At 47.1% G+C, this 23,362-nt stretch overlaps 7 protein-coding genes across 7 annotated transcripts; 4 read left to right on the top strand and 3 right to left on the bottom strand.

Moving 5' to 3' along the window:
- The first annotated feature begins 4,633 nt into the window (after positions 1-4,633).
- BDV38DRAFT_122610 (protoglobin family protein) lies at positions 4,634-7,009 on the top strand. The gene is made up of 3 exons (XM_032051142.1): positions 4,634-5,392; positions 5,459-5,729; positions 5,790-7,009. Exons 1-3 carry the CDS (start codon positions 5,278-5,280, stop codon positions 6,562-6,564), a joined length of 1,161 nt encoding a protein of 386 aa, XP_031911889.1. The 5' UTR covers positions 4,634-5,277; the 3' UTR covers positions 6,565-7,009.
- On the bottom strand, positions 6,869-9,284 carry BDV38DRAFT_122452 (putative alanine aminotransferase). The gene is made up of 3 exons (XM_032051138.1): positions 9,003-9,284; positions 7,484-8,733; positions 6,869-7,427 (listed from the first exon to the last, which is right to left on the bottom strand). Exons 1-3 carry the CDS (start codon positions 9,136-9,138, stop codon positions 7,173-7,175), a joined length of 1,641 nt encoding a protein of 546 aa, XP_031911888.1. The 5' UTR covers positions 9,139-9,284; the 3' UTR covers positions 6,869-7,172.
- Positions 9,285-9,921: 637 nt separating this feature from the next.
- On the bottom strand, positions 9,922-12,146 carry BDV38DRAFT_122431 (proteasome regulatory particle lid subunit RPN7). The gene is made up of 4 exons (XM_032051137.1): positions 11,340-12,146; positions 10,449-11,275; positions 10,027-10,392; positions 9,922-9,973 (listed from the first exon to the last, which is right to left on the bottom strand). Exons 1-3 carry the CDS (start codon positions 11,793-11,795, stop codon positions 10,200-10,202), a joined length of 1,476 nt encoding a protein of 491 aa, XP_031911887.1. The 5' UTR covers positions 11,796-12,146; the 3' UTR covers positions 9,922-9,973; positions 10,027-10,199.
- Positions 12,147-13,389: 1,243 nt separating this feature from the next.
- On the top strand, positions 13,390-15,864 carry BDV38DRAFT_294259 (putative MFS phospholipid transporter (Git1); the record flags this gene model as incomplete). The annotated part of the gene is made up of 6 exons (XM_032062460.1): positions 13,390-13,560; positions 13,635-14,233; positions 14,288-14,306; positions 14,362-14,672; positions 14,734-15,004; positions 15,067-15,864. 6 exons carry the CDS (start codon positions 13,390-13,392, stop codon positions 15,157-15,159), a joined length of 1,464 nt encoding a protein of 487 aa, XP_031911886.1. The 3' UTR covers positions 15,160-15,864.
- A 487-nt stretch (positions 15,865-16,351) lies between these two features.
- On the top strand, positions 16,352-17,298 carry BDV38DRAFT_284505 (PEX11 family protein; the record flags this gene model as incomplete). Its single annotated transcript, XM_032060288.1, has 3 exons — positions 16,352-16,418; positions 16,598-17,075; positions 17,136-17,298. The coding sequence occupies 3 exons, from the start codon at positions 16,352-16,354 to the stop codon at positions 17,296-17,298; spliced, it is 708 nt and encodes a 235-aa protein (XP_031911885.1).
- Positions 17,299-18,879: 1,581 nt separating this feature from the next.
- BDV38DRAFT_284504 (uncharacterized protein) lies at positions 18,880-19,629 on the bottom strand (the record flags this gene model as incomplete). Its single annotated transcript, XM_032060287.1, has 1 exon — positions 18,880-19,629. One exon carries the CDS (start codon positions 19,627-19,629, stop codon positions 18,880-18,882), a length of 750 nt encoding a protein of 249 aa, XP_031911884.1.
- Positions 19,630-21,219: 1,590 nt separating this feature from the next.
- Positions 21,220-21,834, top strand: BDV38DRAFT_284503 (uncharacterized protein; the record flags this gene model as incomplete). The annotated part of the gene is made up of 1 exon (XM_032060286.1): positions 21,220-21,834. One exon carries the CDS (start codon positions 21,220-21,222, stop codon positions 21,832-21,834), a length of 615 nt encoding a protein of 204 aa, XP_031911883.1.
- Between the last annotated feature and the right edge of the window lie 1,528 nt (positions 21,835-23,362).

The raw sequence follows: 23,362 nt of genomic DNA, 5'->3' as shown, positions 1-23,362 counted from the left end.
GGACAAATTCCAGGCCTGTATCCGGAGGACACGTTACATCGACCAAATCGAATGGTTCAGTACGGTATAGATACATACGGCATCTGTCCGTACATACATAGATACATAGATACATTCAATACATACCAGTAAGTATAGCATGTACGGAGTATGTATGTTTTGTACCCTCGGTTAGTAGTAGTCCTCCTAGGTATGCTGTCTCTGCTCTATACACATACCCTTACCCCAACAAAACCAACCCTTTGGAATGCCACACCTCTCTCTCCCTCCCTGCTAACCGGAGATTTTTCCAAGCCGAAAAATAATAATCAAACTACAGAAAAACGATGCATGCCACGCAAGCCACCTACTAAAATAAGCAGGGGTTGAAAACTGCAGATTCACTTCTGATTCACGGAGAGTAAGGAAGGATAAAAGTAGAATGCAAGTTGAAACAGGTTACATAGACATACCCCAGGAACGTAGGTACCGGTACCCACAATGAGGGATTTATTTCATTGCGTCCATACCGGATATTTTAGTAAGTAGGGAGGGGGGGGTTTATGCAAGGGGACGAAGGACAAGCTTTTTGGGAAAAGGCTTGTTGGGTCTTGGCTCTGAATGGGAGGGTTTGATCTGTCGAGTAACCCTAAAGGTAACCATAACAACCGATCGGTGTGGGAGTATGTATGTATGTATGTATGTATGTATGGGTCTACTTGGGGTCCTGTGTATGATGGGTAGGGCTGGGTGGTTATGTGATGAGAGTTATAGGGTAGCGATCTATGTGGGTACATGCATGCTATATTATCCTATTGTGCGAGTTCGTTGTCATTTAGGATGATATTTTATCTTGGATTAGGCATATAGTTGTAATGTTTCTCGAAGACGTTTGGTAGCTTTTGTATCGAGTGAAGGATCTCTTCGTTCAACCCCCACCTCTTTTTCCTTTTTCTTTTTCGGATTACCGATGGTTGTGTTTTGAGTTATACTCCTTGAAATTTTGGCTAAGCAGCATAGTTCGCCAATTCCTTGCTTGTATGCTCAAAGGGACTGGAAATATACACTGCGCACCACGTTCGGCGATAGTTACTGTATCCCACACTTTGTTGCACAGTAAGACATAGCGGTACGGGATAGGATAGGCTGGAATTTCTCAGGCGGAGATTTATATTGCTAAGTGGTTCTCGGGGTAATGTGCAGTCGTACATGGAAGACTACATGCGCTGAGACATTGCCTTCACATGACAGACCTCTTGCAAACGAAGCTGCAGAACAACAAGTGCTACAAAATAACCCTCGCGCAGCTTGTGCTCAGGAAAAATTGGTGCCATAGCTCGTCTGCTACCGACACAATTTTTACCTCCGAGTGTCGCATCATGCTGACACCAACCTAGGTATTCGAGACCTCTGAACTCGGTGAAATAACATTGATCCGGCGCACAGCAGATGGTCAAGTATCCCATACTAATGCCTCTGACCATGACAGTCATCAGTTCAGCGTAACGTACATCCAGCCCACTGAGGTTAAGCAAACGGCAGCCGGCAGCAAATCGTGAGGAGATCTTCACGATCGCTTGCTCCGGCCTCAGTACTAGCGGCCGATTGCTCATTCCACTAAATCTATCGCATTACTATAAAACTTTCACAGCAATGGGCCTCGGTAGGGATACCTCCTAGAGTGTCGTCGGGTGCTCTCAAGGGTCCTGGATTAACCCCTGAAGGAAACATGATCATCGAGTCTGGTTTAGGAAACATGCATTTACCACTCGCCACCAAGATTCCAACCTTATTGACTTGAGGTTGAACTTACTCTCCTGGCTGGGTAGCTGACGGACAGATGTTCGAGAGTCCTTCAACATGGCCGTTGAAGCTCGAACCAAAACATCCTCTAGAATATGGAAGGGTGAAAAAAGAGTGATTATTATGTCATATAATGATGAGCACATTGTGATCCTAAAAGGTATGGGTAATCTAAGACTACCGTCAATGGAAAGGAGATTCTACCCGTATATAATCCCTTCAATGGCAATAACTCTCATGAGTACCACTGCATCTTCGAAAGACGTACCTCCGATACCCAGGTTGACGATGAGCCTGCAACCAGATTATACTGTGTGCATGCGATCCGCCACTTCTGGGGAACGACTTTTAGGTCTTGAGACCTCCATATAGGTCCTTGCACCTCCTTCCCGGACTAGCTTATGGTTTCACCAAGCGACCACGGTAGCTCGTTTCCACCTAAAATTAGCTCAAGTTACGAATAAATTCAGCACCGCCAACGGGCTCACATGTCTTATAACAGATATCAGCTTGATCACATCCTATCTGTGCATCTATCAGAACACATGAGTTCGTTCGGCGTATCCTCGGCGGCATCCTGTGCATCCTTTCTTCAGCCAAGACATGTCCCAATATAATGGAAGCAGCAGCACTAGCTGGCACGGTGGGTCGGGTAGGCAATATATTGATGGATTAATATAATGTTCAGCCTCGGTCTCACAATGAGCACCCAGAAACAAGCTGGCGCCTTTCTCTCCGTTCATTGTCGGGATTCTGTAATGCTCTCGTGACTCAAGTACCCTATCACATACACACCTTGTGTGTCACTATCTTCATCTCCTTGAGTCATGAGTACAAGACACAAACAGAGGGTATCTGACGGGATATGCCGTAGTGCGTTCTCGGGGCGACTGGATATATGGAGCCCAACGTCTGCTCCCTGTCACGCCATACCTTTCTCTAAAGTAGGCTGATGAAGTCCATGTGGCTACCACAGGACGGTTTATATACTGCGGAGTAATGGATCCGAGCAGGCCTTGACGACTTTGGACTGTTTCGACCCTATGAGGTGAGTAATATAATCCCCACGAACTGCTTTTGCTCCACAGTATAAGTGGGTCGCACTCTCGTCATCGCTTACATTTCGGAAAAGCAATCTCCGCGGGGCCAAAGTGAGCCCATTCGTAACAAGGAAGAAATAAAATAATGGTAAACATAGGTGCACTGTACCATACATGGACTATACAAGCAGAATTGCCAAATATTCAAGGAAAGGGACATTATTTCGGTGAACCATGTCAATGGTCGCGTACAAGTATGCGAAGAGAATATTTGTCATCTTCCTCACATCATTCGAGAATGTGTCATCTGTGAATGGGGTTAATCCCAGCAGCCGGGAAATAAATAGCCATTTTCTGTCTTGGAGGGGGCCGCTGGGCCGGATTTTTTATTCTGATTTTTCCTTTTTCCTTTCTTCCGTTCGTCCTCGTTGCGTTCTCATCTCTTTCTTCTTTCCACAAGATGCTACGACAGTACTCTTAACAGGTATTCGCTGAGAATATGTTATGGCCAACGATTTTCTGCTTAAACTTTACATATAAGTAGGGAAAGGGGCAACCTAAGCTACCTCGTCGCTATGTACTACTGATATTAATACGAACGAGTTTGCAACATATGAAAAACACGGGCCACAAGTAGACTTTTAAGCCCCGGCTACCTGCTCCGTAGAGATTTCTCCTGCATGACCCCTAAATACCACCCTCTACTTGCTTATGACATTGTTAATAATGTCAAGATCCTCCTAAAGTCTATCTCGATATTGCTCTTACTCAATCTGTTCTAGTCAAGTGGATCTCAATACTACGGACTACGCCTACCAAACAATGTGAAGTGGACTAAACGGTACCTGATCGTAATTAGATGGAAGATTCTCGAGGGGAACCGGCATTTTGAACATTGGTTGACATGTACGTAGACGTATATGGTAGTTGGTACTCCACTGATGAGACGCTCCTAGAAAAGCACTGAGACATAAACAGAATCTGATAACGTCCAGGTTCTCTGGTCAAGATTATGGAGTCGGCAATGCGGAAGTAAAAAGAGCCGGTTTGATTTGTTTGACTTTTCTCAAGACCCACTCGCCAAGAAGGCCCAAAGAGGCTTAGGGCCATATCTACAGTATGGCAGCATCTTGGTCGTATGATCCTATGCGTCTCTTTTCTGCTCATCCCTGACCCTGAAGCGGATACAACGCGCAAAATCTTCGGGATTCGGCTCTGCTGTCATTCAAATAAGCTGGCAAGCAATCGCGATCAACATGGGGCACTGCTGTCTAGATTCGTGTCTAGAATCTCTCCGTATGAGACCACAGTAGTATGACTATGGTGCCACTAAACCGGAGGGTTATGGCTCGAGTCCTGGACACATTGAGGCCAGGACTCAGCTGGGCCTCCTCCGATCGACACGTTTATGGATCTTATCCACCCGCACGGTTTGAACCTGCCAAGCGTTATCTGACAGTTCATAGGGAGAGCAGCACAGACGTAACCGAGATAGTAATATGCACAAAAGGGCAACAACGAATCACAACGCAATCAGCCAGCATCATGGCGGGATATCCGAGTGGCTGAGTTAGGTAATTTAGGCTACGGTGCCGAGGAATGATACTCTGAGATACATTATACTAATCGCGCCAACCCCTAGGCGATGGGAGAGTCATTAGTGGGTCCACTGTCTGGAGCCTGCCTCGGTGTGCGTATCCTATCATCTCAACTTTTCAGGGATCGGGCGTAGCTGAACTCTGGAGTCTGGCCCAGCTCCGTGGGATTCCAAAGTGGGGGCCGCCATTTCTCTGCTTTAATTTATTTTAATCTATCGCTCCAACAAACGGCAGGTCATTGGCGCTGTGCCACCTCGGATCGTGTTCGGTATCGCACGAGTGGTGCTGACTATGCAGGTACATCCGCTTGGAACCTAATGGCCTCTACGTATGAGATCCTAGATCGGAGAAAATCCCTCTGCGGGGTCTCCCTACGCGTGCTCGCTTGCACTTTAGGCTGGCGTACTCGTTGGGCCAAAATTGTGGGCCGCACTGTCAAGGACCGGGAGAACCTCTGTGTGCGCTGATTTGAAAAATCCTGCGAGCCCGTATGAAGTTTGTCTCATAAGAAGCATGGATGTCGGATAAGCTGTCAGTTAAATGGTCCATCAGCCAAAGTCAGATTAGCCCCTGGTCAGCTTCACTTGGCCCACTCCGCAGGGAACGGAAAGACCCGGTTACAGGCCTAAAATCCTTTGGAAAGATCACATGGGTCTATGAAATATTAGCTCTGTCTCCAGCAGAAAGGCCATACAAGAAACATATATGTCCCCGTTACTGTCCCTACCGACACCCCTTAAGATTGTGTATAAACTGTTCTCGACGCACGCATACTATACATTTCATGCATAAACCCCTTAGTGCACAACGGCTTCTAACCAGTCTAATTAATTAATACATCTCACATCGATTTAAACATGGATCCAGTTGCCCCTGTTCAGGAAGATATTAGGAGGGTCGGGCGGAAGGAGTTATACACGGACTTTGGAAAGCGTATGGAGTATATAAAGACGTTCTTGGATTTCACAGACGGTATATTTGAGCCTGCGGCTGCTTTCTACCTTTCCAGCAGATACAGACAGCTGATCATTGCCGCAGACGACGTCATAATATTCAACCAAGGCTCGAAATATCTCAAAACAGTCATTCCGGAGCTCACCCATCGTCTCTATGAGAAAATGCTTGAATTCGACATCACAGCTCGTGCTCTCCGCACTCGAAGTACTGCATCCGAAGCACAAATTGAGGACTTGTTCACAATCGACAGCCCTCAAGTGCAACGGAGAAAGATTTTCTGGAAATGGTATCTGACCAGGTTATGCTCAGATCCCGGCCAGCCTTCGTACTGGGAGTATCTACGCAAAGTTGGGTGAGTTGCTTTCGAGCGGCCTTTTCTTGTCAATAACATACTAAACTGCTCTGGACATAGGGAAATGCACACGGGAAAAGTCCTGATGCACCCATTAACAATCGAGTACATCCATATGAATGCTTGCCTCGGCTATGTGAAACAACTACTCTTCGAAACCATCTCATTACACCCAGAAATGTCTGTCAAGTTCAAGTTCGCTCTCATTAGGTCTATGAGCAAGGTCTTCTGCATCCAAAACGATCTTATATCCAAGTGCTACATAAACGAAGGCCAGGAATTTGCAGAAGAAGCGTCAAACGCGGCCAATACGGACAATGCGTCAGCGAAAGGCAACACGGACAATGGCTCAATCGCCACAGGCATCACGGACAATGCATCAACTAGAGGTAACACGGATAATGCATCCATTGCCACAGGCATCACGGACAATGCATCAGCTATCACAGGCACCACAGATACCGCCTCAACCACAACCGCAGACACTGCCTCAATCACTAACAGCGAGGTATCCTCAATGTACCGGGAGAAACAAAGCCACCCCCATTGTCTAATCCCCGGTTTCAACACTTCCAGACCCAACTCAGCAGGAGATACACAGAGCTCGATATCACGGGACAGAAATGGAAGTGTTGATTTGGACAGAGTGAGCTCGGCAGCCGAAACGGCAGTGTCCTCTGACTGTCCATCCACATCTAGCAGTCATCATATCACTTCCGGCGTTGTTTCAAATCCATCAGCATTCACGTCGCCATTTGCAGTCGGGCATATACACAACTTCGAAACGAAAATATGGTCTTCTGGAATGAAACAGAAGGGATCCGGGTACAAGTAAAGTTACCAAGTGGACGTCTTTGATTCCATCCCGATGATCCGTCGGGATACCGAATGATACGAGCGCAGATCCGCGAACCCAAATCTTGAGACCCAAAAGCAGTTACCCGATGATGATTTCAACGATTCACTTGAAAGTGCATCGATAGACTGGGTTTGGAGTTTGTCTTTGGCCATAATCTTATCACCCATGTTGATTGTCGCATATTTCCCTGTTAGCCCTGTTTATTAGTTATATACCTCTGTTCGTGTTCTCTTTTGGTCAAAAAAGGGCCTTTTGCCCCCTTGTTACTTATTGTTTTAACGAGAAAGAAAAGCTAGGTTCCATTGTTTTGAACACTGTTTATATTTTTTATATACCCCATGCACAGCTCGTACTGCCATCGCAATCTACTCCGATTCGCACAAATTTCATCCGTTATTCTATACTTTAGGAGAGCAGACACAATGCCTATAGTTACGTGGACAAACGAACATTTAAAGATATCTGAGTGGATTCAATTTTGTTCTTTCAGTGTGAGTAGCGCCATGAATATGGCGGAGGTATAATGCTCTATATTCTCAACAGGTATCACGTAAATCATATGTGTACATGTTAGCTCTATTCATTTATTTATACTTGGCCATAAACTCGGAGTGGAACTTGACGATCCGTTCAACCCAGTCAGTACCAGGGGCCAGGAAAGTTGTGCGGAAGTGCAGAGTGTTCTCCTTCTGGCCGAAGCCGGAGCCAGGGACAACACAGACACCGGTAGCGTCGAGAAGACGCAGGCAATAGAACTCGTCGGCGGCACGATTCTCAACCTTAGCAGCCTCAATAGCCTTGGGTGGGAGGGTGATGGTGGGGAAGAGATACATGGCACCCTAGATACCAGCCACGTTAGTTATATTCATAGGATAGAGTCCTGTGGGTAACATACTTGAGGTTCCTGACACTCAACGCCTTCCATCTGTTGGAAAGCCTTGTACAAAGCAAGGGCGCGCTTGTGCAGTCCCTCGCGGATTCCATTGTACTCCTTCTGGTACAGCTCATGGCTGCCTTCGCCCTCTTTGGGTGGGTTCACCATAAGCTCAAGCAAACACTGTCCAATGACTGGTGGGCAAAGTCCGATGCTCACGAGCTTGTAGATCTGGGCCTGAACCTCAGGGTCGAATCCAACCAACTCAAAGTAGCCACCACGCTGGCCACACTCGCCCACCATGCCCTTAGACACACTGTGCAGAGAGACCAACTCCACATAGTCATACTTGCCTGGAACCTCCTGTTGCAGTTGACGAAGCCTCTTCTTGAACGAGATGAACTCGCCCTCGAAGACGTTCGTCTGGTAAACCTCGTCCGCAATAACGACAAGCTTCTCCTCCGCAGCAAGGTCAAGAACATTCTTGATATCATCGGCGCTCAAAGAGGCACCAGTAGGGTTACCAGGGTTGATGACCACAATCGAACGAACGTCAGTGCCGGCAGACCGGGCCTGTGCCAACGAATTACGGATAGCAGTCACATCGGTACCCCAAGCCTTCTGCTCTTCGAGGAGGTAGGGTACGCATTGCGCGTTCAGGAGAGCAAGGGTGGCAGTGTAAAGAGGGTATTGCGGAATAGGGACGAGGACACCGGCCTGGGGGCCGTTGCAGATGACATTGAGAATGGTGCTGACGCCGGACGAGGCACCAGCGCAGCAGAACAAATCTTGAGGATTGGCCGGGAATCCATCACGCTCCTCAATGAATTTGGCGACGCTTTGGCGGATCACGGGCGCTCCCTGGCTGTGACTGTAAGCACCAACGCTCTGGACACCTGCGAGGAGCTTCTTGGCCCGGTCAACGACATCTTGTTCATAACCAAAGGATGTACGAAGTGCTTCCGTGTTGCTCAACAGCTGAGGGTTCTCGAGGAGACTGAGTACTTGGCGGAAGAAGGTGATGGGTTTCTGGTCGAGCTGTTGGGGGTTGCCGATGTTGGCAAAGATGACACTGTCGAATGGTAACGATTTATCTCCATTGACCAGTTTCACACGGTACTCCTCGGCCTTGACGGCAAGCTCACCACGAACGGCATACTTGGCCTCCTTAACGTGGGGGTTGATGTTATCAGGGTTCAGGCAACGGCCCGGGGTGGACAAGGTGCGTGTAGTAGAGTAGGACACTGTAGTCTGAGTCGCCATCACGGAGTCTGAGGGGTTTTCGAGAGAGTCAGTTGTCTTGCTTAATAGAGTCCAGCGCTCGCCCGGATGGAGCATCCATTGGACATTTAAATGGCGACCCCCAGGAGGGGAAGGAATGACTATGCATGTCACGGGGTGAGGGGATATCTTTGCTTTTGAGCGAGTGACAGTTCAAAAATACAGGCAGGAAAGTAACTAAACCGATGTGGCATCCAATGAACAGGTGTAGAAGGGATCGGCCCCATGGGACCAAGCGAAAGATTTCCGAAAGACATACCTGAAGAAGGCCTGATAGCCCCGGCGGGGAACCTTGTGCTGCTGTAAGACGCCCGCGGGATAGGCCACGGGCCATTCGGCCGGGAAAGTGAGCATCGCAGCGGAGATGCCCGCACGAGTCTTAACTGCCAAGTCATGATTGATGCTCTTGAGACAATTTGTCCAGACGTTCACAATCAATTGCGCGAATTTTGCCTCTCCACCGTGGGGACTCACGGGTCACTCAAGGCGCAATTAGTCAAAAATACCACTTAAGGTCTTGTCCAGCGTCGTAGAGGCCAGAGAGGGTCCAACGGCTCACACAGTGCAGGGGGGAAAAAAGAATTCCCAGGGATATTTGGTTATCGCGCGAGAAATTCTGTAGGCGGTGAGCGCCGATCAGCCGCTGACTCATCCATCCAATACGAACTCAATACAACGGTACAGGGCATGGTGGGGGTGAATGAGGGCAATAATGGGAAGTCCCCAGTGGAGAGAAACATTGGCATTGTCAATCGTAACTGTATGGCTCGATATGGTTTGTCGGTTCAACCACAGTGGGAGAGAAATTACGCAGTACACTCTATAGGAGCCAAACTATCGGCATGGATTCGCTGCCCCGTACCTGAAATGCTACCCCACGGGTACTCCGTACTCCGTTTGGCCCTACCGGTGGTTCCCGTAACCGGGGAAGGACGGAATCTGGCCAGATTTTGAATCTCTCTCATCCCTCTAGTTTTGTCTTGCCCTCCTGTTTCTCGGGCTGATCTTCCGATCCCCCTTCACTACAGATACACATGCAGGTATGATAAAATGCAATCGTAGACATAAAGCTTATTCCGCATTGGCTCTGTACTTAACAGACCTGGAAAACAATGGCCGTCTCCAGAGCGACAAAAGAAACCCTGGAAACTGACGCATTTGATGCCAAGGCTTCCCTAATCCACGTACGCAACGCTTAGACCCGGTCAGCCCACATACCGTGGAGGTTTCCTAATCGCATGATATCAGATTACGCCGTTTCGAGGTCAGAGTGGTCTTCGTACATTAGACGTATGATACAGCAGCCTCGCTTGCTTTTGCTCTAACAGTAATCATGAGGACAATATTTATTAAATGACTCAAACCATCATATCCCGAGGGATCCTTTGAAACGTCCACGGGTCACAGGACAATCCAGAATCAGACCATTCTCTCAGATTCGTCACCATTCACAGCTTTAGCTCCTTTCACTTCCGCGCAGTCGCACAGCTTGGCCATACTTCTGAAGTTTCGTGATTAGAGAATCGCCATGCTTGACGACGTCGGCGTACTGCTTGTTCTTGTCGTCTGGGCGGTTTGTTTCGATAATGCCATTTACTCGGTCGATTGTGCATGCGATGCGGTTGCTAGCGATAAACTTGGCCAGATCCCTACAATTGTTAGTGAATATGATTACTATGCTCTGATTCAGCCAACTAGAGCTTACCTGTCCAAAAAGTCCACCGTAACTCCAAAATCGCTGGCCATGCTGTTCAATCCTACCACCCGGTAGCTCTGAAGAAGCTGCTGGTAGGCACGGAGTCTCATCTCCCGGACAAACCAAGCGCGGTGTTCATATAAATACCGGTCTTGAGTCAAGAAATTGTCTTCCACAGCTGCCAAGGCCACGAAAAATGACCGGTAGTTGCCATTATATAGACTGCTAACCAAGTCGGCAAGAGGCGAGAAGTCCACAGGGGCTTCGATATCAGCCTGGATCCCGGAGCCAGCCCCCAAGGTGGCCAAGTTAACGGCGGTGGTAGCGGTACCTGGAGTGGCACTAGTTGTAGAAGCATCCTTCATTTCTTCGTCCTTTGCACTAGGGCCAGACGACACCTCCCCAGTCAAAGCAGCTACCCGATCCTCCCCGGACCCAAGAATAGCCTTGATCTCCGGTGCATCCACAACTTTAGCTTTAAAATCGACTCGCTTCAATGACAGTGAACCCGCGAGGACAGAGTAAATGACCAAAGCGGAATAGCTGCAGAGTTCGTAGCTCGTGAAAGTAGACAGACTGTCAAGAAGTAAGGGAGCAGCGACGCTGTAGGATCGAATCGTGAGCAAGTGTAAGCCCTTGTACGCCTTGAGACGGTTCCTCCGATCCCAGTCACCACCGCTTTCGATAAGCGTGTTTGCTCGTTCAATGTTTTTTCTCACAGACAGGGTGTCACCAAAGAAGAGTCCAATACGGATCAGAGCCAGCACCAAGTCAATCTTGGTTCCGAGGAATGTCGTCTTTTCGAGGAGTGCTTCATGAGATTCGATGGCTTTGTCCTATCCGGCATGAATGGTGTCAGCAAGTACAATTATTGGCATCCAATATAGCATTGCAACCTACCTTATCTCCTACGCGCGCCCAGAATTCAGCACGCTTCCCCCGGGCCGCAAGGACCTCGGTGTCACCAGCTGCTTCTTCCGCCTCATCTTCTTCCTTTTGGAAAGCATCCAACTCCTTCTTATTATCCTCAACTAGGGACTGGTATAAGGATTCATCCCATGGAAAGTCTATCTTTTGGGGTGACTTTCGAGATGCCAGCATATTCGAGGTGATCAGGGACTTAGTTGAGCTAGCTTGGTGCTGAGGAACGCCTTCACCAGAGTGGTTCAAGATGCCTTCAACGGGGTGGGCAAGATGCCTGTAGAAAGGCGCCATTTTATTCTCAGAGATAGCATCCTGGACCTTCTTCAACGACGTTTGCCGCACCGTCTGCGGACACGATGGGTTGGAAAGGTTGAAGACATGTTGGGCGAGGGTAAGATCGGGGAACTTGATGTACTGCGGGTCAGACCCCATGCTGGCGACGGGAGATGAGAATTCGAGGGTAGAGAACGGTTGTATAAAGGTGATAGGAAGCAAGGCTGGGTGGTGGAGAGTTGGCAGATGCGCTTCCAGACTGCTTATGAATGAGATACCGGAAGAGGCAGATACATCAACATAGCCAACCTACGTAGCTGACCTGAGCTCAGCTGGCGGAACGTTTTTCCAGCCCCGAAAACCGTCACCACCACCACCGTTATCACGTGAGTTAGACCATGCTCCTTGGGCATTACAATTTTACTACTACGTAGTGGTAATGGATCCCTATCAGCTGCACCGAGACAGGAAGACTCTGCTCGCGAGATTATATATCTATGCTAGTACTAGGCAGGCATTTGATGTTAATTATCTAATACGAGAAATAGGGAGAGTAAAGGGTGCGAAACCAAGCCCTAACTTGAATATTCCTGCCTAGATAATAGTGCACGGTGACTCAAATTGACCTAGGAAATTTGAGCTTTCATTAGATAAATTTTCATGGGAAACATCAAGTGCCGTCCTATCGTTGTTTTATGGAGAGGAGGTGAGAGGGGGGCGGGGAGTTATATCAGCTAGTCTAGCGTTTTGCTAGTCCCTATACCCGAGCCACGGACGGAGAGTCGGAGACAATGATGTGACCTCGCTTGTTCCCTCTTCCCTCGTTGTTCTTTATTCGGGTTATTATTGAATGGCCCCATATTCATATTTCTTTATTTTTGAGATCTAAACAAATTGGAGGGGAGATACTATAACACAAGGGTGTATTCAGCTGATCAAGTGATTTCAGACATGCATACATGGGTCTTCCCTGCTTGTCCTGGCTTTGATGCAGCAAATAAGGCAAAATCATAAGAAACAAACAAGAACAGTGGTGAATCCAGGCACGTGCCATGGGGCCAAAAGAGCGTAGTAACATAGCAGGTGTGAAAGAAAGCGCCTTCTTCGTAGGGCTTGGTTTGCCTTTCGATAGGATTCGACTCGGGAGTGGATCCGTTCAAAAGATCAACTAAAAAGTATTTCTCCAATAACAAATCAGCTTGAAATCTTGGGAAAGCTTAGTGTATTTCTTAACAGAGGATTCTAACAAGTTCCTCGAAAGATAAAGGCTCCACCCCTTATACAACTGTCCAGTGAGCTGGTGGTATTATTTAACTAAGGTATGTTAGTCCTACTACTCCGTATAGTAGAGGGGCTGCCGGTTGGTAAATTGGTGGTGATTTAATATAGCCTACTACTTAAGGAGGCACGAGCCGAGGGCTCTAGGGTGGGAATACCAGTGGTAAACTAGTTATAGTTGCATTTACTAAAGGAAATGACCTGAGCGCTCACGGTTCGCAGGATTTCTATCAGGCGCTCGATCTTTCCTCCAATTTTTTTCTTTCTCACTTCTAATCTCTGGTTGTTTTTCTTCCACTTCTCAACACTCTATCATTTCTCCCATATTCGTGTAACCCACAGTGATTGCTGACAATTACTGTGGTGTAACCTATCCTTATATATCTCTTGAATAATCTTATTAATTCCCTTGATACCCAGCTCCAGCTTTTCGCAACGTCGAAGCAATAGAATATCGTGTCGCTGCAGCGTGCTCATGGATCCACAGAAACATTCCGAAGAGCCGCCTGAGAAGGCTATTGCTTCCCCTGATGCTGTTCCTATCGATGCTGCCCCATTAGAAAATATGCAAAAGGGCCGCTGGGAACGTAGTTGGCCTACCATTGCCTGTGGCGCAGGTCTCTTCTCAGACGGTTATCTCAATGGCGTATGTCTGACGCCCATTGAAATATATGTCGTACATGATTGAAAAACATCATTCTGATCTAACAATCGATCTAGGTGATCGGATCTGTTAATACAATCCTTGGTAAAATCTACCCGGACTCATACAACAACTCCCCCGCCAGCCAGAATGTCTCTTCCATTACATTTGCTGGCACGGTACTCGGTCAGCTTGTCTTTGGATATGTCAGCGATCATTGGTCGCGAAAATGGTCACTGATGATCTCAACGATAATTCTGATCATATTCAGTGCCTTGTGTGCTGGTGCGTACGGATTAAATGGTAGCCAATACGGCTTGTTCGCTGCCTTGACGGCTTATCGTTTCTTCCTGGGAATTGGAATTGGTGGAGAATATCCAGCCGGATCCGTTGCAGCTGCGGAAAACACAGGCGAACTAAAGAAAGGACATCGGAATCGGTGGTTCATTATGTTCACCAATTTCCAAATTGACTTCGCATATGTTGTCTCCGCCTTAGTTCCTATGATCTTGGTCTTGATATGTACCGAGAATCATCTGCGCGCTGTCTGGCGTATAGCCCTGGGATTCGGCGTGATCCCACCCCTTAGTTTGTTTTATCTGCGATTGAAGCTGGAAGAACCAGAGGAGTTTAACAGGGAACGTATGCATAAGTTCCCTGTCTGGCTGATCATCCGGTAAGCCATCACTATCATCTATATTCGGTGCATGTACTAAACCGGCCGCCATAGGTTTTACTGGAAGCGTTTGGTATGCTCCCAGCGTTACCACTTCGGCATAAGGGTTATAGACTAACTACGGACAGACGGTGGTGTCCCTCATATGGTTTATCTATGATTTCTCGGCGTACTCTTTCAACATCTACTCCTCCAAATGGGTGGGCATCATCCTCGGAGATAGCGCCCCTCTTTGGAAGACCTTCGGCTGGACCACTTTAACAAATGCCTTCTACATCCCCGGCTCTTTCTTGGGTGCCCTGGTGAGTGACTGGATTGGACCTCGCAACACGTTAGCCATTGGGGTTGGTCTTCAAGGAGTTATCGGTTTCGTTATGTCAGGTTGCTATGAGTATCTTAGTATCCCGAAAAATGTTGCGGGATTTGTCGTAGTATTCGGGTAAGATGATCGGTCACTTTTTATACCCGCACCACTGGCATTCCCTAACTCATGGTTATAGTATTTTTTCGGCTCTCGGTGAGTTCGGACCTGGAGACAACATCGGGCTTTGTGCTGCGAAGTCCAGCGCGACTGCAATCCGAGGTCAATATTACGCCATAGCTGCGGCTGCTGGAAAGATTGGAGCGTTCGTCGGCACCTATGTCATTCCCATCATCCAGAACAACGCCCCCAATGAAGTCCGTTCCGGCCAAGACCCTTTCTTCGTCTCGAGCTCATTGTGCCTTTTGAGCGCCGCAATGGCCTACTTTCTGCTGCCACATATTGGACAGGTATGGCATCCACTCTAACCACTTCTCTCAATGGGAAAGGCTCGACTTACCTCGTCGATTAGGACACTATTACCGAAGAGGATGAAAAGTTCCGTGCTTTTCTCGAGGCCAACGGATATGACACCTCGACGATGGGCAACAGAGAAGCACAGTAGCTGAGTTTCGTCATTTGCATTTCTATCTGCAAATCCGTATGTTCGACGCCCGACCCCTACTTATCAAGTGCCAGCTCCCTTGCTATTCCTTGCGACATGTTTCACAGACGGCCCTTGCAACATCCGTGACCAGTATGCCCCAGAAGCAGTACGTACGACACGAGCAAACGAGGATTCCCCTAGCCCATTTTAGGCTATATCAATGCCCTATCGCGTGACAGGACCCTGTGCGACCCGCGACTGCAGATGATTCGATTGCCCAGAAGCGAGATATATAGAGACCCCCATTGCAGCGAAGACTCGGATTGATGATATACCATCTTCATTGTCATGCCCGTGATGTATTATATGTGATTCATGGTCATCTTGGAGAACATTAATGACGATTACTATGTTTTTTTCCTTCTGCCAATGCAACGCACCCCGCTATTATCCTTGAAGCAATTGTCTCTGGTAGCTTTTCAAGTATGCATTTTATCAAGCCAAGAAAGGTACTAGAAACTCTTATCCACGAGGGTCAATATTAGTTTGACCCTGTATCGTGCCAACTTCGATATGGGGAAAGGCTGGACAGGAACGAGATGAAGAAAGAGCGATCGTAAGAGGGAAACAAAGAAAAGAGTAAAGAAAGAAAAGAAAGGAAAATATAAAATCTAGAAAGATCCGCCAGGAGTTTGCTCTAGACTTAATAAATTAGAAATCAGTAAACAGGAGGAAGCAAGTAACCAAGTAGGAGTTCATAGTAGTCGTAGTACTGCCTATTGCAGAGATACTACCTAGAAAGGCAATGGAACCCGGCAATGGTTGGAAGGAAGCCGTGAAATTTCCGAGACCGAGAACTTTCCTCGTCTCCACGAGCAGCCGAGGTTGAGGGTCAATGCCCGACGCCAGCTTCTCCAGCCGCGTTTTCCCCGGAGATTCAATTACCGACCACCATCCATTAAACCCTCCCAATATCACGCCAACTCCGCGGCTGCCATCCCTTTTTCCTCTCCCTCTTCTGTATCCTGGCTGTGAAGTGCCGTCTCCTGTCTCTCGACATTTATAAAGCTACCAGCTGGTCTGTGGTTATCGCTGCCGTCATACCCCTCTCTTCTACATCCACAACACACCGGAACACATCTTCCGACTTCTAACGATACCAAAGACACTCTCCGTGCGATCGTATTAATACACAACATTCTCTGCCAATATGGTCGCTAACGCTTTGGCTTATCATCCTACTTTGGCGCACTACTTGCGCTTTGTAGCAACGACTGGTATGTGGTGCTCTTTTCCCTCTTCTTTTTCTGCGGTTAGCGACCGAGGCCCATCATGTCGTTGCTGCATCTACTTGACCACCCATTTGCACACAGATATGGGAGGCTAGTAAATAAATTTGTCACTTGAAATGTTTCCTGCGATATATGCATGTGAGCTAGTTCTAATAAACATACAGTGGGTCGTGACAAAATCCTCCGTACGCTGCAATACTTCTCACGCTTTTATGCCTGGTACCTGTATCGCACAAACCGCCCGCAGTCCTCTATCGACCCCTACAATGCAGTCAAGAAGCAATTTGGAACAACAAGAAAAATTTTGAGAATCGGAAAGTTTGCCGAGCATCTTAAGGCTGCAGCTGTTGCTGCCGACAACAAGAGCCCCATCGACCCTGTTCTCCGCTATCTAGCTGTCGGTCGCCAGCTCGGTTACGCCGGGTACCTGACTCTGGATACCATCACTGTTATTGACATTATTGGCTTCCGGAAACTTGCTGCGGTTAAGCGCTTGCAGGATACCGCCTATCGGTCATGGTTGGCTGGATTAATCTTTAGCGCTATTGCTAGTGCATACTCCCTTTGGAGACTGCGGGAGAAGGAGAGGACTCTTGACCGCACCGAAGGCGAAGGCGTTGTGGAGGCAAAGAAGCTCGAGAAGTTTGTGCACCTTCAACATTATGGAATTCTGTATTCAGTTGCTAACCCCAGTCTTCCCAGGGAACGTTCCGCTGCCCGCACCCAGCTCTTCTCGGACCTTTGCGACATGACTATCCCTGTTTCCGGCCTGGGCCTTGCCAACCTCGACGACGGAATTGTTGGCATCGGAGGTACAGTCAGCAGTTTGCTAGGCGTGGTGTCTCAGTGGCGGAAGACCGCGTGAGCGGCCAAAGCTCGGGGATTTTCTGATTGAGATTTCACGAGGCTGACTTGAGGTGGTATTGATCCATTTGCTGACGTCTGCGTTGATTGGGTGTTGTGTATTTCTTTCACTTCGTGAAACCTCAGCCACAGAACAAGAGATATGGTGTATAGGTCCAACCGAGTCAAAGACGAACTAAAGATCAAGATATGGGTGAACGTTTTGTGGGGCAGGATTCGACAAGGGAGATGCGATATAGTAGTCTTCGGTTTTCATGAACATATTATGTATCTTAAGAGTTTATTATATTTGTTTAGCCTGTTCTTTCAATAAGTCTTCCTACTGGGGGTAGCACTGTTTGATCTATCGGAGATTAAAGTTGATGTATAAGTTGTAAAATTACGAAATACTGAGGTGCTCGTACTTCTTTGCTTATTTTCCAATCTTGTTACTGGCCCTTATAGCATGTGATCCCTTTGTTTCACATGAACTTCACATGATTCCGCCAAGGACAGTTGAAGCCTTACGATTCAGGCAATAAACATGCGGCAGGTCTTCAACGCCGTAGGTACTAAGCAAAACAGTAGTATGGGGGGATACTGACGGAGCAAATAACCGACAGGTAGCTTCAAGGTTCAAGAGCAATGTTGAGAGATTACTGCACTAAAAATGGCAATGTTCCACCGCTCCGGTATGTGTCAATTAAGTTTATCCCTTACGTCTTCCCAGCTGCTGGTATTTGCAGGTATCTTTTCTGATAAGCTTGCATATTCAAGCGTATTGAAGATATCTGACATATCTTTCAACGCGGGGCTTGCATAATAAACTGGGGATGGCGAGGAACGTTTTATGATCTAGCTAGTTCGGCTTACCATACAGAATTCAGTACCTAGAATAGAAACTCGCGTCCTCCTACTAAACGATAGTACCAAATGTGTGAAAGTATCCCTCGCCATCAATACTTTCAGCAGTAATATTGTATCGTGGCAGAAAGATCATTCAACTCTCGAGGGACATTGTCTCTAGACAACCTCATCATTCAATCCAGTACACGGGAATATCCCATTCGGGCTAGATCAGGTAGCTAATGGCAGTCGACAATTGAAGTTTGTGGTTTGCTTGGATTGATTCATATGCCCGCTAGTTATGATACATTGTTGAGTCGAATGATAAGGCCTATTGGTAAATAGTCTGGCTACACCAGTACTGCCCAGTCACATTGCGCTGAGAAGTGGGTTCGAATACAAATCATCATCCTACGGGTGGATCGGTATTACTCCGAACGAGTGTTGTCCTGTGGCCTACATAGCGAAGAAGTTTTCACCCTTCATGATATCTACTCGGTGCATTTGCGTAGCAAAAGCAACACACTATTGAGAATTCTAACTAGAATGGTTCGTTGATTCATGTATTAAACGTCATAGATCCATACTTTTGATAGACTAATCACCCCTTCCCATTTTTTTTAAAACCCAAAAGTCTCTCGAGCTTCAAATGAGAGCTATCCACCATGATCAGTCGATAGTTCTCCCTTGGCTAATTAACACTCATTCAGTGTCCATGTGAGCTGACCCTCAAGGTCCGCAGTACGCAACATCGTTTCTAGTCATCAATTCCATCGACTGGACAGGAGACCTCAATGAAGCGGACATCAACCGAATCCTCGTTATTCCGATTCTGGAGGTAGTCGTTATAAATGGTCAATCCCTTAAAGTTAGGAATGCCATTAGGAGGCTCGACTTTAGCAATTTCCAACGTAACGGGGTGCCGAACCCTGATCGGATCCATCTGGTTTTCGCTCTGGGGCATAGCCTCCATTGCATGGCTATCATCACGACGACCCTTGAAGCGGAGGTAATAGTAGTAACTGTAAAATCCAGGATAAGTGTTGCCGCCGAGGTTGGTTGCAATCCAGCTCCCGCCGTTGGTCACGCTGCTTCCTTTCGGATCCCACAGGTAGAATTTCCCACCGTCCGGTACTGATTGATACTCGCTTCCATCTTTCCAGGGAAAACCTCTGGAATACCACACCTGGAAGATCCTCTTGGAGCTTCCGAATTTGTAGTAGCTGTAGCCGCCACCGTCCGAGCCTAGAGTGTCACCCTGGCGGTTCTCGATGTAGTAGCAGCTGCCATAGCGCAGACCCAGTGGGCCTGACAGGGTTTCCTCTTTTTCGGTCGGCCGGGTCACTTGGGAGATAATGTCATTGAAATTGGGCCAGTGTGTATTGGGACTGACGGGTTCGGGGACGCGGATTTGGTCAACCTGCGGCTGAAACGGACTGGCGGAGGCTTGGCCGGCCAAGTTGGAGGCCAGGAGAGTATTTAAAATGAGGTAGATAGATGTGTGCATCTTGGATAACTCAATGGATATGTTTTAAGTAACGGTTTTTCATTCGATTGGTCCCAGGCGAGCGGGATGTATACCCTATGGTAAGAAATACTTACGGACAAGGACTGGAGAGAATGTGCTTAAATATTGCTAACACCAACATAGATCTCACTGAGAACTGCTCATCTAAGAAGCCGAAAACGGCAGCTTACCCATGGTAGTCGTTCATGTTGTCATATAGTCGAGAGTGAATACAATTGCTGGGTCGACGACGTCATGTGTTTCCCTATAGGGCTCGACACCTTCCGTCTTCAGTTCAAAGTCATCTCGATCAACTGTTTGCGCATGTATTTCCCGTTTAATAACATCATTATATCGAAATGATATATTCTTGACGTGGACGACATGTGTGAGGTAGTAGTAAACATGAAGCTGCTAATCGTCATTGGCAACCATTCTTGCGATATCGATATTGCGCCGGAGTTTAGATTGCGCTCGGGCCTCGACAGGCTGTTGCGCAGAAATTTGACGTACACCCTAGGAGAAGTGTTGGTCCACAGAAATCTGTACCGCGTATGTGTTCATGTTGGATTTCGGTTGTGGCTGAATGCAGCGGTTAAATCTGGGACGGGCGCTTCTTTCTTCCGTGACAATATACAGTCTTGGCGGGTCGATATACTACTTTTCTTTTCATCCAACAATTTTGTTGCCGATAGTGTTCGGAATTGCCGTAGTATTGTGTAATAGTACTGATAAACTGGACACCGGAGGCTGGAATTCCCTGTCTGAGAGAAAGTGTAGCAGATAAAGTACATATTGGGTTTGCCAACAAGTAAACATGTAAATGAAGACCTTTAATCTCACTGGCTTGGTCGCAAACAGCAAGTCTTAGTGAGTGACCAAAGCTACGAAACTGCGCAAATAATGAAAAGATTGTCTTTCAGATTTCGATCAAGATCTTCAGGGCAGCCTGAAATTACTCTATCTTCGGCCGAGGGTGGGTATATGAGGAATATAATCCTTGCGGCTAACAGGTCATTAGGAACTATAAGTTATGGGGTCTACGTGGATGGTTGAAATATGAATAAATGTGGTTAAATCCATTATTGCCATGAGCACCGATCTTGAAGAAGCATAAGTGCAGCAGCCAGCTACATTCTTAATACAGTACTAAGGATACACTAGTTCTGATTTAGTACTATTGGAGGAGATTAAACATCAGAGTAGTAAATATAAGTTCCAAGATATATTTCTAATCAGAACATAACAGCAACTGTGGTCTATGAAGAAATTATCCACATATTAATATTTTATTAGAAAAGATATTGAGTTATCAAATGGTTATCTAATCTAGAAGCCCTAAGTTCAAAGAACCGTTCCATACAGCTACTGAAAAACTCAATAACTCAAATAATTTAGGTTTAACAATAACTATGTCAGTGATTTTTCGTAGTTAAAAGGCCAGTTACCTAAATCAAGGCTAAGCTTAGGATATTACTCAAGATGTATAGGTGTTCCCAGCTTCCCTACCATGAAATCTCGCGCAATAAGTGAAAATTTACTTATGAGGTGTAACATCCTCCTTCACAGATATCCAAGAATCAACCTAAAATGGCCTGCGTCGCACCAACATCCTTGGAGCAAGGTAAATACCACCCACTTGCCATACCACGGACGGGTGAGAAGACCGGCCATTCACCCTCTTTCCAGGTCACAGGGGTGAACACCATCTCTCGGCCCATTGGGTATGTCAGCCCTTCTGGCCCCGAGCGCCAAACCAGTGCAGACGACCACCACTGGCCTCTTTGCATCATGGAACAAGTCTGCATGGCCGATATTTTGAAAATATTCGGAGGTATTCCTATTCGTCAAGACGGGGTCTTGGGGGCAGCTCTCATAGGGACCCCAGATCTTATGCGAGTGAGCAATTGTGACCGAATGATTCATTCCAGAGCTACCTTCTGCTGTCATAAGGAAATAGTATCCATCCTTCTTGTAGAGATATGGTCCTTCGAGAAAGATGCCGGTTGTGCCGTTCCAGATCTGCTGAGGTTGACCTACAGTGCCGGCTTTGAGATCGATTGTCTGAAGGTAGGTACCAGCAGTGGCAATGTATACGACGTCATCATCGCCCCAAGAGAGATCTGGATTGATAGATACAGGATCATAATGAACTGGGTCACTGCATGCACTGTCACTGTAAGGGTCTGGTGTCTTGAAGACTAAGCCAGTGATATTGTTCAGGGCATTGTTCTTATAAATTACATGAATGTAGAAGAACCCTTGATAGTATCGGATCGTTGGGGCTCATATCCCATCGCTTTGGGCGAGAGATTGGTTGAATCCGGGAAATTGGCTTTCCCGAGACAAGGCGTGGCTGGCCAATTTCCAAGTAACGAGATCTTTGCTGGCGTAGACAGACAGCCCTGGTGTCAGAAGGTCGATGCGGTGCAGAACGTGGTATTGTTCCATTCACGTACAAGAACGCAGCTAGGATCACTATGCCAACCAGGTATAGCCGGATTGTAGGATGTCTGATTCTGGGCAACGGACCCCATGCTACTTTGACTGCAGCAAGTGAGGTAAAGAGGAGCATGAACAAAAGACACCATCATGATAGTCACTACTGAAAGAAAAACTTCTCAGAGTGAGTAAGGATGGATAGCCAGAACATATTCGCTGGATGGACCTTCTGTAATTTATATAGTGCTTTGCAAGCTACCGCAAAAATGAACATAGCAATTAGCGTAGAAACGTCAATTATACAAAGCACGGCTCTTTTGGAGCCTTATAACCGGCACCTGCTGTTTGGTTGGTCGCACGCAATCTCATGGTAGCAGATTCCAGTGGCGACAGACCCGCAATCATAGAAGGACTCGATACATTCGATGGGTTATAGGAGGCCCACTGAGCCTAGGTCCCAAAGTCCCCTGCGCACTACTAGGTCAGAGTACCTTTGTGGCGTTGCTTTTAAGTATCATCGTGAACGGAAGCCATCTCAGTTTTGCACCATAACACATTCACTAGGATATAGTTCTGTCAAGAACCACCAGACTACAAGGAGTTCCTTAGGCTTGCTTCGTTGATTTTTCGTTCACAATGGCGTTTGCCTTATTCTGAGAGTCATTACCCACATAATACAGTAAAGCCTAAATAGACACCCATAGATGATTTCTCTGGCCGGAAGAGCCTAATGATCTCGACAATGGGTACGATTTAGTGGACCACTGGCGCTACTGGTAATATCAGACTATGACCTCAACTTTCTCCAAGATCTTCAGACCCACTCGTATTCGTATCAAATAATTAAAAGAATGGAAAAAAAGAAAGAAAGAAAGAAAGCTACCCTGGAAGTACGAGTGTGTTAGAGAGGTACTGGTATTATGTGGGTTATCATCCCAAATACTTCGCACATGCAGATGCCATGACTTACCCAGCTCTTATTAGTCTGTCTCAACAATGCTGTTGTCGTCAGCTACCTTGGCATCCATACAAAGCATATTGAGAGAAATTAAAACATTACAAGTGATGACCTACTATACCTCGGACAAGAATCACAATGCCCTTCCATGTCTCCCCAACTGGAATTACCTGAGGGCGTGTTGTACTGTAGTAGCATGTTGCCCTAGCGGCCGTTGGATATACAGCCAGGGCGCAGCCACCGCTCTGCGAACCGTTCCCACTTTTTCGTTCCCATTCTCGTTTTTTCGTATTCTCGTGTTCTCGTATTCTCGCGTTCTTATTCTTCGTTCCC

The sequence above is a fragment of the Aspergillus pseudotamarii genome (genome assembly GCF_009193445.1).
Source record: "Aspergillus pseudotamarii strain CBS 117625 unplaced genomic scaffold BDV38scaffold_39, whole genome shotgun sequence".
In the NCBI taxonomy this organism is placed as follows: domain Eukaryota; kingdom Fungi; phylum Ascomycota; class Eurotiomycetes; order Eurotiales; family Aspergillaceae; genus Aspergillus; species Aspergillus pseudotamarii.
This window is presented reverse-complemented; position numbering and strand designations above follow the sequence as displayed.

Coding starts and splice junctions, on each gene's coding strand:
- BDV38DRAFT_122610 (XM_032051142.1), top strand. CDS start 5,278: ATGGATCCAGTTGCCCCTGTTCAGGAAGATATTAGGAGGGTCGGGCGG. Junction 5,393..5,458: donor GTTCTTGGATTTCACAGACG/GTATATTTGAGC, acceptor TCATTGCCGCAG/ACGACGTCATAATATTCAAC. Junction 5,730..5,789: donor GAGTATCTACGCAAAGTTGG/GTGAGTTGCTTT, acceptor CTCTGGACATAG/GGAAATGCACACGGGAAAAG.
- BDV38DRAFT_122431 (XM_032051137.1), bottom strand. CDS start 11,795: ATGGGGTCTGACCCGCAGTACATCAAGTTCCCCGATCTTACCCTCGCC. Junction 11,276..11,339: donor GGGCGCGCGTAGGAGATAAG/GTAGGTTGCAAT, acceptor CATGCCGGATAG/GACAAAGCCATCGAATCTCA. Junction 10,393..10,448: donor ACGGTGGACTTTTTGGACAG/GTAAGCTCTAGT, acceptor TAACAATTGTAG/GGATCTGGCCAAGTTTATCG.
- BDV38DRAFT_122452 (XM_032051138.1), bottom strand. CDS start 9,138: ATGACTTGGCAGTTAAGACTCGTGCGGGCATCTCCGCTGCGATGCTCA. Junction 8,734..9,002: donor GGCTATCAGGCCTTCTTCAG/GTATGTCTTTCG, acceptor AAAACCCCTCAG/ACTCCGTGATGGCGACTCAG. Junction 7,428..7,483: donor TTGAGTGTCAGGAACCTCAA/GTATGTTACCCA, acceptor GCTGGTATCTAG/GGTGCCATGTATCTCTTCCC.